The sequence below is a fragment of the Nannobrachium achirus genome, assembly GCF_963921795.1.
Source record: "Nannobrachium achirus genome assembly, chromosome: 9".
NCBI classification, from domain to species: domain Eukaryota; kingdom Metazoa; phylum Chordata; class Actinopteri; order Myctophiformes; family Myctophidae; genus Nannobrachium; species Nannobrachium achirus.
This window is the reverse complement of record NC_137818.1, coordinates 42,968,565-42,986,457: the sequence shown is the minus strand read 5'-3', so window position 1 is coordinate 42,986,457 and position 17,893 is coordinate 42,968,565. Positions and strand designations below refer to the sequence as shown.

General features: G+C 46.4%; 1 protein-coding gene across 1 annotated transcript in view; it reads left to right on the top strand.

Moving 5' to 3' along the window:
* The window catches only part of myt1b (myelin transcription factor 1b), a gene marked incomplete at both ends in the record, with an annotated part of 135,249 nt that overhangs the window by 95,345 nt on the left and 22,011 nt on the right, over positions 1-17,893 (top strand). Inside the window, 10 exon segments of the mRNA XM_080732784.1 lie at positions 544-598; positions 4,156-4,189; positions 5,744-5,806; positions 8,353-8,801; positions 9,289-9,767; positions 9,924-10,186; positions 10,376-11,025; positions 14,101-14,235; positions 15,373-15,463; positions 15,759-15,878. Of these exon segments, the coding sequence (XP_080588910.1) occupies positions 544-598; positions 4,156-4,189; positions 5,744-5,806; positions 8,353-8,801; positions 9,289-9,767; positions 9,924-10,186; positions 10,376-11,025; positions 14,101-14,235; positions 15,373-15,463; positions 15,759-15,878 (2,339 nt within the window).

Here is a 17,893-nt window from a genome sequence, read left to right as displayed (position 1 = left end):
TCGTTGTCGGTGGAAACCTTGTATGTCCAAAACGGTTCATTTTGTATTTATCATTTAAAAAATTATTCAAACTAGTGAAAATAGCCGATCTACAAGCACACAACGCCTCGCATCGCGAGGCGGTGTGTGCTTGTAGATCTGCTATTTTCACTAGTTTTGTGCGACAGTCCTGTATGACGAAGCAGGGATTCACATCACTTCACGAAAGAACGTACAAATTCGAAACTTGGAGATACGAGGTTTCTGACCGACAGTGACGAAATGGATGAATTGACTCGGAGGACTTACTCTGTAAGCATTGAAAAATGTGATATACTGACGGATTCTCTCTCTCTCTCTCTCTCTCTCTCTCTCTCTCTCTCTCTGCCCCCCTCTTTCTCTGATGTCGCTCTCTTGCTTCCTTACTCATTCTCTTTATCTCCCTGCCTCCTTTTCCCTTTCAATTTCTCAATGCTTTGCTCTGTATCTCTCTCTCTCTCTCTCTCTCTCTACTCTCATGTTCTCCATATACGCTCCATCTCTCTGTCTCTTCTCCCCCCACAGATGAGTGTGGAGGGGGATGACAAGCGCACACGCACGCGGTCCAAGGGAATTAGAGGTAAGCATATGACCACAACTTGGGGTGTCTCCTCTCCTCTCCCATCTAGGGATGGGACGATACGCGATGTTATCGTTTATCGTGATAAAAAAACAGGGCGCCTGGTGGCCTAGTGGACAAGGCGCATACCATATAGGCATTGCCATTTCGGCATCAATGCCTGTCGGCGTCGCCGGTTCGATTCCCGATCCGGGCGACCTTTGCCGCATGTCACTCCCTATCTCTCCCCCATTTCCTGTCAGTCTACTGTCCTATCCAATAAAGGCAAAAAGCCCAAAAACAAATCTTTAAAAAATAAAAAATACAAAAACACTCACGATAATCGTATTGGGGAGATTGGGGAGACGTGATATCGTCCTCCGTCATGCACTGGGATCAATTCACCTTTTATTTGCCCAAGCTGCATATCCAGTCCCACTTAAACCCTTTGGTCAAAGGTACTTATAATATACGTACTTGATACAGTCTCTTTTTTCACTCTCTATCAAATGTCTTTGCCAAAAAATACTTTTTGGCAAATGTTCCACCCCAGGATAATGGTTTTGATTATCGCGATAATATTGTAAATCGCGATTTATTTTGTCACAATAATGGCGATATGAAATGTTCATATCGTCCCATCCCTACTCCCATCCTCTTCTTTATCATCAGTGTCAGGTGTTCTGTCTGTGGAAGTTGCTGCTTTGCAACTATCCTTGGATTGAAAAAAAGCACACACATACAGTACACTGCTGAGAGCTGCCAGTTATATAGCTGTCTAGCTGACCAGCAGAACTATAAAAAGGGTATGGCATGCAAGTGAGTGTGTGTGTGTGTGTGTGTGTGTGTGTGTGTGTGTGTGTGTGTGTGTGTGTGTGTGTGTGTGTGTGTGTGTGTGTGTGTGTGTGTGTGTGTGTGTGTGTGTGTGTGTGTGTGTGGGGGGGGGGGGGGGGTGGTTGTACTTGTGTCACTATGCTTGTGAGGGACAAATGTCCCACAATTACAGTACAGTATATTGTCGTTGTCGTGTGAAAACCTTGTATGTCCAAAACCGTTTGTTTTGCATTTTTCATTAAAAAATCTATTTAAACTAGTGAAAACAGCCGATCTACTTAACACAACGCCTCGCACTGCGAGGCGTTGGCCAGTTGGCCAGTGATGTATATCGGACCAGTATCCATGTACTGTATATGGAGATATACCGTAAATCGTTACCAAGAAATGTCTTTACCAGTGTGTTCATAAAGGGGTGTAATAAGATGTATTAAAAGGTTGAAATTCAACTCAGGGGGGAAACTGCGAAAAAAAAGAAACTGATCAGGAAAGTTTTTTAATTTGCCATTAAGTAACTTGTGAGGCGTAAAACTAGGGTTTTTTCAGGATTCTCAGTTGATTGCTAGCAAGTAGTTGCGGACATTTTTCCACCAGGGAGTGATATGGGGGGAAAATAATTCCAATTTAAGCACTTTCGAATTTTCGAATATCGGTTATCGGTAACCCCACTTTGAGCAGTTTTTTATGAGGTATCCCCCGGGAGTTGAATTTCAAACTTTTAGTACATGCTATGACACACCTTTAGAAACACATTGGTGAAGAGACTTCTTGGTAACGATTTTAGTTGGCAGATTGGTCAGATATCTGATAAAATGCCCTTACTAATAGTAATATATACATGTGTGTGCGTGTATGTGCGTGTGCAACTGTCCATGATATACTTTTATGGTTAAGTATGTGTGTACTTGTTATGTGAACTTGTGAAGTGAGCCACCCTATTCCAGTCATCCACACAGTAGCCTATATGATGTAAGGTGGAGAAACACCAATCACACATCCATAATAAATGTTACTGTGTGTGTGTGTGTGTGTGTGTGCGTGTGCGTGCGTGCGTGCGTGCGTGCGTGCGTGCGTGCGTGCGTGCGTGCGTGCGTGTGTGTGTTTTCGTGTGAGCGTGTGTGTGTGTGTGTGTGTGTGTGTGTGTGTGTGTGTGTGTGTGTGTGTGTGTGTGTGTGTGTGTGTGTTTTCGTGTGCGCGCACGCGTGTGTGTGCTTGTATGTGTGTGTGTGTGTGTGTGTGCGCGTGCGCGTGTGAGTGAGTGAGTGTTACACAATACAATCCTTAGAGTTTATCTATTGCTGAGAGTAAAACAATGGTCCCACAAGGTGTTATTTTAACTCTCAGTCATTCTGTTGTTGTCAGGCAGAAATCCACTCATTTCAAATTTATTTTATGCACACACACACACACACACACACACACACACACACACACACACACACACACACACACACACACACACACACACACACACACACACACACACACACACACACAGTGTTCAATGCTCACAAGTTGTCTTGAAAGCCTGTTCTTTCGGACATGTGATTAATGTAAGGTATACCAGAGCCGTGACTGAACTCATATTGTTTTTCTCTTCTGCTCCAAATGAAAATAGGATATTTCTCAAAACTCATTCTATCACTCAACGCTGAATCGATGTTCACAGCCAGCTGAGAGAGAGAGAGAGAGAGAGAGAGAGAGAGTGAGAGAGAGAGAGAAAGAGAGAGAGTGATGGAGAAAGAGAAGGAGAGAGCAAAAGACAGTGAGAGAAAGAAAGACAGAAGATGGAGAAGGAAAGGGAGAGAGAGTTAGAGAGAGTGGGGGAGGAAAAATGCTTCACATTATTGTTGTTTGTGACCCGTCCGTGATTTATGTTTTTGAAGGCAATTAAGTCGCCCCTGAAAGGAAATGCTGTGTTTTTCTCCTGATGAAGGCACTTTTCTATTTAATTCAATTTTCCCCAATTATCATAACTAAACTGCAACAATTAATCACGCTTTAATGCTGAAGTCTGCATATAATTGTCACTTCTTTTCTGAAGCAATTCAGCTGATTTATTTATTTATTTATTTTCTCCCGTCCGTTGTTTGTGTGTATTGGTATTTATTTATTTTGTGCGTGTGCGTGCGTGTGTGCGTGCGTGCGTGCGTGCGTGCGTGTGTGTGTGTGTGTTTGTGTGCGTGCGTGTGTGTGTGCGCATGTGCGCGCGTGCGTGCGTGCGCGAGAGAGACGTGTTTGTTTACATATATGTGTGGGTGGGTGCATAATTGTTTGCATGTGTACTGCAGATGTTCATAATGTTTGCCCAGGCATGTGTGCTTTTTCTTACAGTATATGTTTGCCTTTGCTTGCTTGTCTTTTGTGGGCCTGTGTGTGAGTGTGTGTGTGTGTGCGTGCGTGCGTGCGTGCGTGCGCGTGTGTGTGTGTGTGTGTGTGTGTGTGTGTGTGTGTGTGTGTGTGTGTGCGTGCGTGCGTGCGTGCGTGCGTGTGTGCCGTGCGTGCGCGCTTGTGTGTTTTTTTTCCCCTGATCATGCAGTCAACTGCGTGTAAGCCTCAGTGAGGAGGCCTCATGGGAATCATGTGCATTTGTGATTTATTGATCTGCATTTCTTTTTAGCAGCAGCATCGCTTTCTGAGCAGTTGCTCACCTTTGTTCTCACTCTCCATACCCCCCCTGGCCCCCCCTCTCTCTCTCTCTCTCTCTCTCTCTCTCTCTCTCTCTCTTCCTTTACACTCCACAGCGGTTCCTGTTGAGCTCGTAGGACAGGAGCTGAGGTAAGCCAGAGCCGCCTGCCTGCATCTCTGTGTGTAAATGCCTTTTCACACACTTCTTTTCATCCGTGTTACAAAGTGGCGCCAACACACACACATCCACGACGTCGCTCTATAGACGACGCCTTCAGACGGTGCCGTTTCATTTGGCCATTTATTCACGTCTCAAATTCCTTCGCCGCCCGCCGCTCAGGGCCAGACTCCTGGCTGTGCGCTGTGGATTCAAAACGCAGCGGGTGGATTTCAACAGGCTGCTATCGATCCCTCTCAGCCTATCGCTGTTCTCTCTCTCCTCGGTGCTCAGAACAAAGAGCCGGAGTGAAAAGATTAGGAGGATGCTTTAGGGTGATCTTTTTTTTTAAAGTGCGTTCTACTTGGGAGATGAGAGAAGGAGTATCAGTGTCATCCCCCATCCTGTTTCCTACCCAGTTAATATCCTGAGTGTTGATTTAACTCTGCGATTGCGCAAATAGACCCTTATGGGCCTGTAACTCCGAGAGTGTACATTTAGTTCCATTTGGTTCCATTTGTATAGTCTCAGAGTCAAATTGACACACATTATTTTACTGTGTATCATGTTGCCCCCCCCCCCCCCCCCCCTCCCCCTCCCCATTGCATGAGGCTGACCCTTGTGGGTCCATCAACCATGAAACTCATATCCAGCCCCCGCTCCCCCATCAGATTATTTTCTTATCCTGGCTCACTTTGTCACACTTTGTCTCTCTGAACACTGATCGGTCTTGACGCTCCAAAAAACCCAGAGGTGGTTGGATTACACTGAATAAAATGAAGCGATGGGGTCAGAGAGAGAGAGGGAGAGGGAGAGAGGGAGAGAGGGAGAGAGAGGGAGAGGGAGAGAGGGAGGGTGAGAGAGAGAGAGAAAGAGAGAGAGAGAGAGAGAGGGGTGCATTTAAAATGCAAATGCAGCATTTTTTAATAAGGGAAATTAATAATAAGTATAATTGGAGTAATAAAGGGCAATTGCCGAGGGAAGTTAATGAGAATTGAAATGAGCCGTCCTGAGGGGTCATGGAAACCTGATTCAAAGGAGAGAGCGACAGAGAGAGAGAGAGAGAGACAAAGAAAGTGACAGAGAGAGAGAGAGAGAGAGCTGGGGAGCAGGGGAATAGTGGCGATGATGACGACACCCGGCGTGGAAGGCAGAGCAGGGGAAATTACAGCGGCCCTCTGCCGATCCTTATCACTCCCAGTAACAGGATATAGGCCAGCCTTGATGTATGACACACAATAATATGTTCTCCCCTGCTTGATACCACCTGCATTCATGCATTTTTCTATGTCTGTGTGTGCGCATTGGGGGATGGGGATCATGTATCTACCATGTGCATGGCCTTGCATGTTTATGTGCACGGTCTATCTAGATATGTCCATTTACCTTGTGTGTGTGTTTTATTCTTTGTTTATTCTTTATCTTAATTGCCTTTTCTTTATTGCTTTCAGTCGTCATTGCTTCTGCAAAAGGGACTAAAACACGAATAAAATGCACCCCATGTGTCTTTAAGCATATAATCTCTAACCTCCACCCATCCCATCCAGCTGCCCCACCCCTGGATGCAATGGCTCTGGTCATATCAGTGGGAGATACTCACGACACAGAAGGTAGGGCAGATTCAACCCCCCCTGTCCCTCTGTCTGTCCTTCTCTGTCTGTCTGTCCTCCAGCAACCCCTGCTGTCCTCTGATTTAACTCTGCACTCTCCCTGAATTACAAATGGAATTAACTCGGGACTTTACTGTCTGCCATATTTCACATCATGTTTCTTCTTTTTTTTCCTTTACCAAATACATCAAACTTAATTTATTTTATCTTTTTGAAGTAATTTTCCACCACGAGTGTCTTTTGAAATTTCAAAAACTTGGTAATTATACGTTGATTCTCTTGAAGCGGAGGGTTTACATGTATGTGGCCCTTTATGGATCGCTGGCGATTCATGATGGCACTGAGGAGCCAAGCAGCGATGACTTCTGATTGATGATTTCTTTGTAGTGTTGTGGAATCTCTGGAGGAAAGATGACAGACAGGTCTGAGATAATAACTATTTATTAGCACAGATAATCTACATTTTACAACTTGAGTTCTAGGTCTAATCTGGCGAGCTAAACTAGCAAGCAAGCGCCCTTCCATGTAATCCCTGGCTGCTTATATAGTCTGTTTATTTCCCTATCGAGGCAGTCAGAACCAAATCTATTCTATGCATCTATGCTATGCATCCAGGATCCATGTTGGTGTCCTAGAAGGCCCCGTCTCCTTAATTTAAATCTGAGAACTTTAGTGACCAGTACAAACAAGTGTCAGTTTGATCCATCCAGATATCATATGTGCAGTGGTGGAAAATGTACTCACATTGTTTACTTAATTGAAAATATCGGTACTGTAATGGAGAAATACTCTGTTACAAGTAAAAGTCCTGTAATCAAAATGTAATTGAGTAAAAGTACAAAAGTATTGGCATCAAAATATACTCAAAGTACTAAAAGCAAAGGTACTATGAAGAATTTCCTGTCTAAATTGTGTAAAAAGTACTGAAAACTGGCAATACTCAGTAAAGTAAAAAATACCATGTTTCATCATTGTTAATATATAGCAGTTCAAGCAGACAGCGATGAAGCAATTACTAGTCTGCAGTCTGATCAGTAAAACATAAGTGCTTGAGTATTTACTCAATACACTCAAACAATGTATAATATGAATCATGCATATCACTGCATAGTATAGCATAATTATTTGACCATAAAATATTTAATATTATAGATAAATTGGTAAAATGTAAATATTATTTTAATCAACTTTTGTGCTAGACTTGAGGCTACCACCGCGGGCCGCGGCGCTACACGCCTACCTTCTCCCGGTAACAGCTGTGTAACTCCCTTCTCCCTCAAGCACCACTTTCTTCGCTCCCTCCCTCTCTAGTTCTCCTTCTCCTTTCCCCCCCCTCCCCCTTCCCCGGCGAGACCCACAGGCAGCTCATTGGCTCGTGACTCCTTATTTGGGCAGGAGATATTAGCTATCTGTTTACACGTGTATTCCTTCAGCGTGGCAATTTCAGATGCACTTTGTTTATAGACACTCCAACCCCGTCTCCGACCCCCTGCCTCTCCCAGGTGAGGGTGAGCGGGGCGGGGCGGGGCGGGGTGGAGGGCTTATTGGATTTCACCCTCCGCTGCCTCGCTCCCCTCGCTGTCTCTCGACGCGCTGTTCATTAAACGTTCCACTCAATTGGGCGGGATGGGTTGTGATGTGTGAGCGAGGGAACAGACGAGCAAGCACTGCGCCCCCCCCACCCCCCCTCAGGATGTTTGTGTATACAAGCTCTCGTGCGCACACACACACACACACACACACACACGCATGCACACACTCACACATGCATACAGAGCACCGACGCTCCATCCGTTATCAAACAGTCCCTGACCCCCACCCCGTCTCTTGTCATGTCTGCTGTACGTAAGTCAGAGGTTTTCAAAGTGGGTGACGGGGCACCCTGGGGTGCAGTGACAGCAGTCCAGGGGTGCCGCGACGCAAGATCATTTGATAATATTTGGAATTTATTTGGACACTTGAAAAAATATTTAGTCTCATTGAAGTACAAAGTTATTTTCAGTCAGTTCTAACCAAAATTGCTATTATCTCAACGTTTTCCTCGCAACGTAATCACTAAAATATCATTACTGTCGGGCAGAAACCTCTGTCGCACAAAACTAGTGAAAACAGCAGAACTACAAGCACACTGCTGATCTGCTGTTTTCACTAGTTTAGTACATTTTATAGATGATAAATACAAAATGATCGGTTTTGGACATACAAGGTTTCCACCCGACAACGACAATATGCTATAAATATAAGGTGCTGGAGTGAAAACTATAATGTAGGGGTGCCTCGGATTAAAAAAAATATTTATAGGGTGCCCTGAGACAAAAAAGTTTGGAAACCCCTGACGTAAGTCACTCACACAGATGTGCCGCCTGATTATTTGATGGGACGTCGTCGTCGGAAATATGCCTGTTGCTGTCGTTATCGTGCCATTAACTTTTTTCTTATTTTTTCCTCTCTCCTGTATACTACGCCTCCCTCACCTCCACCACCACCACAACAACACCTCCAATCCCGTCCTGTCTTTCCATGGCTCCTGTCTCTCCGTCCGGCAGCGTGCTGGGCTGTCCCATCGCCAGGAAGCGACGCCTGGAGGAGGCAGAGCAGGAACAGGAACAGGAACAAGAACAGGAAACGGAAGAGCCTGCCGCCAAGAGGAAGTCCCACCCCCTGAAGCTGGCCCTGGACGAGGGCTTCAGCGCCGAGAGCGACGCCAGCAGCGAGGCAGAGGCAGAGAAGGAGGTGGAGAAGTGCGCAGAGGCGGAGGAGGAGGAGCGGGTGGCCAAAGAGGTGGAGGAGGAAGGGGAGCAGGCAGCCGTAGAGAAGGAGGAAAAGGAGGAGAGCGGGGAAAAGGCAGAGTCGATGGAGGAGGGACAGACACAGGGACATGAAGAGCAGACAACAGGACAAGAGGAAGAGAAGGATGAAGAGGAAGAGGAGAGGGAGACGGAGGAAGACGCATATCATGAGGAGGGCAGCGCCCCCCCAGGTGATGATAAGGAAGGTAGGTACTAAAACCCACCAACACTTACCTGGCTGAATTTGTTGTAACCACTTAAACCCTATATTATTTGTAGTAGGACAAACAGTGGAAAATCGGAAATAGCTTCAAGCTTGTTTTCTTTTTAAAAACATGTTTTTTAAATTAGAACTTTATTTTTACATTTTCGCCTATAATGTCATGCCAAAAATGCAGATGCCAGGTTGTGACCAATTTACTGTTATTTCATGTATTACTTATACACCTTACTTGTAGTAAGTAAGTAAGTACAATTACTTTGGGAAGGCCGACCACATTTCATTGTTCGCTTACCTCTAACAAACCGCTAATGAGCATACTGCTGATAATGTCCAGGAGCTCTGTAACAGTGATGCTAGTGCTAGAGCTGACAGAAGGCTTTTAGCTTACCCTTTGACTCTCTCTCTCTCTCTCTCTGCTCTGTGCTGCTTGCTTTGACCTCCCTAACTCTGGCCTTTGCTTCCTGATACAGAGGAGTGCATGATAGTTGAGGCCGAGCACCTTTCTTCGCTCCCCGCAGCCGAGGAGGCTGATTCTTCATCTCGGAGGGCAGAGGAGGTGGCCGACTCTCTCCTCCACCTGGGCAGAGCTCCACGCAGCGGAGCCGTGGAGTTAACCTCGGCCTCTCAACAGCCTGAGACCGAGGAGGCTGTGGCTCCGGCTCCCGCAGAGCAGAGAGACGAGGAGCAGGAGTACACGAACGAGGGACAAAAAGAAGCAGAACAGGAGGAGGAGGAGGAGGAGGACGTCGAGAGGATTCAGAAGCAGGCAGCTGTAGACATAGAGGAAGACGAGGAAGAGGAGCTGGACGAGGAAGAGGACGAGCGTGAAGACGGGAGCAAAGATGTGAGACAAACGGACCTAAGACTCCAGTACGTCAGCAGAGATGTCCAGCCTAGACAGATCTCGGTGGAAGAGCAGGAAGAGGAGGAACGGGAGGAGAGGGAGGAGGCTGAGCGGCAGAGACAGCACCTCCCAGAACTAGAAGAAGAGGAGGAAGAAGAAGAGGAGATGCAGGGAGGGAGGGGGGAGGCTGAGCGGCAGAGACAGCACCTCCCAGAACTAGAAGAAGAAGAAGAGGAAGACGAGGAAGACGAGGAGGTGCAGGGAGGGAGGGGGGAGGCTGAGCGGCAGAGACAGCACCTCCCAGAACTAGAAGAAGAGGAAGAAGAGGAAGAGAGGGGGGAGGCTGAGCGGCAGAGACAGCACCTCCCAGAACTAGAAGAAGAAGAGGAAGAAGAGGAGGAGCAGGATGTGGAGGAGGACGACGGAGAGGACGTTGAGGAGGTGAGCCACGTTCTGCCCTCTTCTGATGTGCCAAGTGCCATCAGCACCATCACCAGCACCGCAGCAGCTCAGGGAACAAAAACATACATCAAAGCAGAGGACCTCAGGGCCAACTACAACTACAACCCCCACCGGGCCAGCCCGCTCGAGAACTACAACTCTCACAGAGCCAGCCCACTTGAGAACTACAACTCCCACAAGGCCAGCCCACGTGAGAACTTCAACTCCCACCGGGCCAGCCCGCTTGAGAACTATAACTCTCACAGGGCCAGCCCGCTTGAGAACTACAACTCCCATAGGGCCAGCCCGCTCGAGAACTACAACTCTCATAGGGCAAGCCCGCTTGAGAACTACAACTCCCATAGGGAGAGCCCATTAGAAAACTACAACTCTCACAGGGCCAGCCCACTCGAGAACTACAACTCCCATAGGGCAAGCCCACTCGAGAACTACAATACTCACAAAGCCAGCCCTCTTCAAAGGTACAAGACCAGCCCTCCTCTTAGTTACGGCTCCCACCGGGCCAGTCCACTAGAGGACTACCTCCCCAACCCGCGGGGGGAGAATTACAAGATCCACAAGGCCCCCTCCTCGGCCTCACCTGATGTCATTGAGGTGCGCTCTGACCGCTCTGAGGCTGAGGAGAAGGACTTTGACGATGCGGACGGGGACGATGAACGCGACGATGAGGACAGCCTGTCCCAGCGCTCAGCGGTGACGGATGAGTCGGAGATGTTTGACATGACCCGGGGCAACCTGGGCCTGCTGGAGCAGGCCATCGCCCTGAAGGCGGAGCAGGTGAAGCCCTCTGGACCCCATGAGCTGCTGCGCACTCCGGACCACCACCACCACCAGCGCTACTTCACCATGGAGGACAGGCCCAAGCACCTGGACGCCATGCGGAAGAGCTACTTCGGCAAAGGTAAGGCAGTCAGCAGCAAGGGACCTAGATTTGCATCTACTTAGAGACATGGTTAGTGTTTCTGAATGAACGATTGTATCATTGGTCTGGTGTAAGCCATGTAATATGACACATGATGTACATATCACTGCAGCTCATTTTCCAAAGTCTACCATGGTATACCAGAGTATACCCCCCCTCCAATGTAAACCAAACCCCCAGCAGTGCACCTATCTTGCCTATTTCTAGAAACGCCTGAAACTCCTCACTGTCAGGTAAAAATAAATTGGTGGTGACTCCATGTATATCAGAAGATATACCCTCCCAGTGCAGTACAGTAGTGTTTGGCAGTGACAGGGACTATTACATATAGAGTAAATAAATTGGGGAGGAAATTTGCGTGCAGAATCAGTCGACCCCATCGGTTGGATCTGCGATTCTGGGCAAGCGCCTAGTACACTCAGTCATATAAAACACTAATGCTTTACACATTATAAGGACACAATATGTATGTCTTATTATACAGCACTCTCCAGTTCTCAAAACCACATCATACAGTATAACATCAAAAGAGTACTGGGAATTCAACGTCATTTAGTATCAAAGCAGACAATAAACCCCCTTTAAAAGACGTATATTGTAATATTATGTGGGAGTACAGTGAGTAATAGACAGTCTGAGTGCATGGCATAAATAAACACAGTGTGTCTAATAAACTGTTGTGAGTTGCAAGGCCCCATCTCAAACCTCCCCTATCCAGTCAATTGATGGCTGGAGTGGTCTCATCTGAAAAGGATTCCACGAAGGGGAAGCACTTGAAGACAGATAGAGATAGAGAGAAAAATAAAAACACTATAGAGAAAAATCCAAGTTAGAAAGAGGGACGCTCAAAAGAGATGACGTAAATGCCAGGGACAGAGAGAGTATGAGTGAGAAGTAAAGAGAAGAGGGACAAAAGACCGAAGAGAGAGAAAGAGAGCATCGGCGTAATCAGCAGTGAAGTGTTTGTTTATGCGCCGCCGCTGCACATGTTTGGGCCTTGTGCTCCGTGCTGGCACGGTGCCCACTTGTCATACCACTCACACTATGGCAGCGGTGGGATTACACGGCTCGTAGTGGCTGCCCTCTCGCTGCCCTCCACTCCCTCCCTGTGGCGGCGCTCATGCTCAGCCCTGGCGCTAATTAGGAGATACATGTCTCGTTAACATTCAATTTGAGGGCCAATAGAGCATCGCGGCACCTTCCTTAAGCCTGGTTTATACTTTGTTATGCGCCGGTGTCGCGAGCTGAACACAGCTCAGAGCTTGGAGATCTTTGCTATTTTTGGCACGCCTGTTTAAATCACGGGTCTTCAACGTGTTCAGGCCAAGGACCCCTTAGTTGAGAAAGAGATGAAGCAGGGACCCCCACAACCTGTTCATAGATTACATATAGACAGTTTCATCGTTTGACAGCACAATCATCAGTGTGTTTTGGAATCATGTCAATTTGTGCTGCGAGGCGTTGTGAGCTTGTAGATCTGCTATTTTTGGCTACAGTTCTCAGAATATGGACACTAGGGTTCAAGTTGTTAATATAAAAAGGATTGGAAGATTTGGAGGACCCCCTGTAGTAACTCTGAGGACCCCCTAGGTGTCCCGGACCCCTAGTTGAAGACTTCTGATTTAAATCAAGCATTACCTCTCCCTCCTCTGGTGTGGTCTGTACCGCAGTCACATAGCAGCGGTCTGGTTCGAGAAGTTCTTTGTATTTAAAGGAGTAGTTCACCCCCAAAATGACTTTTTTTCTATTGATTACTCAGGCCATGGAGTGTAGAGTTCAATAATATTTTTTGGTTTTTGTCACATTCCTAAGACAAAATTTTGATTCGAGTAAATTTACCCCCATTGATTCCGGATGGTGACCCGTTTCGAAACGGGTCACCATCCGGAATCAATGGGGGTAAATTTATTGTTATCACATTTTTATCTTAGGAATGTGACAAAAACCAAAAAATATTATTGAACTCTACACTCCATGGCCTGAGTAATCAATAGAAAAAAAGTCATTTTGGGGGTGAACTACTCCTTTAAGGGAAAAGTGTCTCGAGGGCACTAAAGGCGGATAAACAAACAGAGATGAATAGGTTTGCTCAGTAGAACTTTGTGGAATGGAAACTTTGTGAAAAATAGTGTTATTTTTTGCAATTATGCTGATGTTCTCAGAAAAAATGCTTTAAGAAATCCGAGGACATGAATCACAGTTATGGTGATGCATGGAGCATCTTACGGAGATGCATAAAAGATGAGCGATGGAAGACACGTGGTTTCACTTTTGCTACGGTTGTATGAAAGATGTCTAGATTTCATGCTCAGCCGAGCAGACCGTCTGACAGCGTTAACCGCTCGCTTATGTCCCCCTCTATTCACACCTCTCTCCTCCCTCCTCTCCTCTCTCATCCCTCCATTCTGTACTGGAACTCCTTGATGTATATCCTCTTGTCAGGCACGTGCACACATAGACATCAAAGTGGACTCAAGCCCCTGCCCTTTTACCTGTCTGTAAAAAAGTGCCCTCTCCAGACCATGAATGCAGTTTTTACCGTGGCGAAAGAAATGCAAATGTCCTCTTTCCATGATGTCATATACCTGAAGGCGGCATTCATGAAAATTGCCTTGTCAAAACTCTCCTGAAGTTGAATGCAACATCTTATGTTGAAATAATCTCATCACTCTGTGTAGAAATCCATGCCGTGACGCCACATCTCCAGTATTGACTTGATTGTATGCTTAGTTCAGTGTAGTATCAAGCACCGAAAATAGCCGACCTCCAAGCTCACAGCGCGACGCGTTGTGAGCTTGGAGGTATGCTATTTTTTATATTTTCACCAAAAGGCCCTTTTAGAAATTTCAGCCCCTGGCCCCCTGCCTCTCTAACATTCTCTGCACGACCCTGTCTTCTGTCCCCACTCTGTCCTCTCTCCCGTCCTACATCACTGCCCTTCCACCTTCCAATTTGGTAACTCCTTTTCTTCTCTACTTCTCTCCCCCTACTATCTTTCTTACCTCCCTCTCCCTCTCTCTTTCTCTCTCTCTCTCTCCCTCCCCCCTACCTTAGAGAGCAGCCGGCCAGAGAAGCGGGAAATCAAGTGCCCCACCCCGGGCTGTGACGGGACTGGTCACGTGACTGGTCTTTACCCACACCACCGCAGCCTGTCGGGCTGCCCGCACAAGGACAGGATCCCCCCTGAGAGTGAGTCAGAGGACCAAACATCACAGTAGAATAGTGTGGATTGAACTCTGAAAGTGTAAAAATGTCCATGTTTAGACTTTGCAGGATACCTTTAGATCAGTGGCTCGAAAAGGTATCCCAGTAGAGTCCCATTATATTCCATTTCCTTTTTTAAGATAATATTTTCTTTTCCATACATTGTCTTCAAGGCCAATGTTTGCCAAACACATTTTTGGACACTGCTGCTACAGAAAATCACGCAAAGCGATACCCAATATTTTTAAAGTCATGTCATCAACATGGATATGTCCCATTTCCCATAATCCCTCTTGATTGGCGTGACGGTCGCTTATGTGACGTGACGGTCGCTTATCTCCCGATTAGGGAGTCTTACTGGACAATCACGGTTAATCAAGTATCTGATGAAGGTCGGTTGACCGAAACATTGTTCCTCGATAAATATTTTTCTATGTGAACACAGTGTGCGGGAGCACTTCTTTTTTTATGTTGGCTGTTCTCTCCTACGCACATGTCCTTGTACAGTAAGTAGGAGTACAAAAGGAATTTGTTTTTCCAAACAGCTGCCTTATACACAGTAAAATCTGTTTGTTCATATACCGTTAACTATGAGAGTGTACAAACGGACACTTAACTCGTATGAAACTCAGGGAATGTACAAATGGAACCAAACAGACTCTTACGGGTCCTTTCGGTTCTGTTTATTTACTGACTCTGAGAGTTTTTTATTTTATTTTACATTGTAGATTGCGGGGCCACCGTCGTTGCTTTAGAAGCCTATGTGCCCCATAAGCACTTTAGCTCTCCCAGCTTAGCCCTGCCTCTTCACGCGTATCCATTCGCACATAAAGAACGTCACACAGAGCCAGCTCTATACGGCAGCCTTGACCGCAGTGTCTGTTGAATTAGATCTGATACGCTTCTATTCAACCCTCCTGACAGGCTGGTATTTACATTTAAATGAAACATTCTGTTTAAATACAGGGGATCCTCTTTTACCGCAACCTATTGATTTTGTAATGTTGTGTGTGTGTGTGTGTGTGTGTGTGTGTGTGTGTGTGTGTGTGTGTGTGTGTGTGTGTGTGTGTGTGTGTGTGTGTGTGTGCGTGCGTGCGTGCGTGTGTGTGTGTGTGTTTCCAGTTCTGGCCATGCATGAGAATGTGCTGAAGTGCCCAACTCCTGGCTGCACTGGACAGGGACATGTGAATAGCAACCGCAACACACATCGCAGGTAGGTGTGTGTGTGTGTGTGTGTGTGTGTGTGTGTGTGTGTGTGTGTGTGTGTGTGTGTGTGTGTGTGTGTGTGTGTGTGTGTGTGTGTGTGTGTGTGTGTGTGTGTGTGTGTCAGGTGAAGCAGTAAACATATATAGGCTGCTGTATTTGTATGCAGGACAGCAAATGTGTCGGTCCTCATCAGCTTGATGTATCTTCAAACTCAGCACAAACTCTTATGTATTCAGCTCTCTCCTGTCCCCTTCATCCTCCCCCTGTGTCCTCCCCCTGTGTCTGTCCCCTCTGTCCTCCAGTCTTTCAGGATGCCCCATCGCGGCCGCTGAGAAGCTGTCCAAGTCGGGCCACGACAAGCAGCTCCACCCTCAGCCAATCGGCGAGCACCTCAAAGGAAGTCCCAACGATAGAGTTCTGAGGTGAGGCCAGAGATCGTGTCACCAGAGGTCCGAGGCTTTTTGCACTATAGGGTGCACTAGGATACAATCCCAGCTTTATTTTCAGGCCATTTCTGCTCTATTCGATGTTCAAACAGCGGGTCGGAACCCAATTGTAGGTCACAGATGCATTTTTGTGGGTCATGAGTAAATATCCCTTTATTTTTTGTTTCCAAAATGTTGTCATTAATTATTATTTTTTTAAAGATTTCCACAAAAAATTCAAAATGTTCATGACTAAAATTTAAATAAGCAAAGAAATTCCCTAAATCAGAAAACAAATTTAGTTTAAGAACTAGTGAAAATGGTAGATCTGCAAGATCTGCAAACTCGCAATGCTTGTAGATTTGATATTTTCACTAGTTTAGGTCCAGATCAAACGTAAAACTTATTTTTTGGGTCTGGAATGGGGCGATTTCTTTGCTCCTGGTGTTGGTGCTGCTTGTAGCGTTGGCGGAGTGCGTACCCGTTGGGAGCGTGTTGCCGCTGGGAGTTTGCTTTGCCCCCAGAGCGTTCTTGTGAACCGCTGATCCGATGGACTTCACAGTCGACATTGCAATCCCATGGGTCTTCAGCAATACACCTGCCAAGTGTGAAGTAGATCGGATCGCTGTTTCTTCAGATATGTGAAGTAAAGATTGATACAGTGGCATGTGTCAGGAACACAGCAACATCTAGAGTGTTTATTTGACTCTTAACTCATCCAGAGCCCAGGACATTAACGGATTAGGGGGTCCAGAGTGCCCCCTCCCGGCCCCATTAACGGCCATTGTCTTATTTTGAAGGCCAGAAGTCTAGACCGGAAGTACTTCCGGTCTGACGTCATCGGATCCTGCGACGGAACCGAACATTGTTTACGTGGTGCCATGCTGGATTGCATAGGAGCGTTTATACATGTGTTTTATAAGCGAGCATCTGCCTCCATCTTCGCTTCTAAAGTGTTGTTTTGAGATAATGGACATTAAAGATGAGATCGGCCGTCCACCTCAATGTTATGGGATGACTATTGTGTGCTCGTGGAGCCGTGATGATGACAAATCAGCGCGGATTTCGTCTCCGGAGCGTCGGCCATTGTACTAGGTATTTTTACTCGCCGTTACAGTAATATATTACTTTTCGCGCGACATCACGCATTCGGCACTATACGTACTCTAGTACTTATCGCGTGACATCACGCGAAAGGCACTAGATGAGTTAACACTCTCAAACTTAAATTAACTCTCTCATTGTTGCTGTGCACAATGAGAGAAATAGAAGTGCATGCAGCTCAGTCATTATAAAACGAAAATCTCGTCAGGTGAAATGGTTCAAGGCTTATAAACCAAAATGTGAAAAAGTGGGGGTGGATGTTCCTCCTTGGCCTGCTGAATGTGAGAAGGCTTTATCCCGATCGGTCCAGCAGTGCCTGAGATTAGCTGGTCCCAGTCCAAGGTTCGGACAAACGAATATTGGCAAAAACATAATCTCCGCCTTTCAGAGTAGTGGAAAAAAATAGCACATCACAACAATAAAGCAAAGAAATAGCACACATTTTAATATGAAAGAAGAAGAATGCATCACAAGACAACGTGCACGACACGTGTATGATAAAATATCCATGGTGACCCTTTCACCTACATACTCTACCTATGTACCATGTTATAATTGAGTCATCTAATTCAGCACGCACACACAGTTAGTCCTTGACAAGGTTGGCTACAGTGCTACTGCGTCACTTACTGTACGAAGCTGCCACGCAGAGGCAACTCTGACCTTGGGTCCTTTGCTTCCCAAAAGAGGTGGAGCTTGTCTGTGATTGGCCGTAAGCACCAGGAAGTTCTTGAACCGGTCGGTGTAATCAGTGTCGCCTTAACGGTGTCACTTCAAACACTCAAGTCTCTCCATCTCCATTCAGTCAGTCCTGCCAGCCATCCGCCCTCATCACAACCAAAAGAATGATAATTAACACGAAGCAGACGCTGGTATTATGCTAAGTGCACGCTCTCCCTCATTGGTAT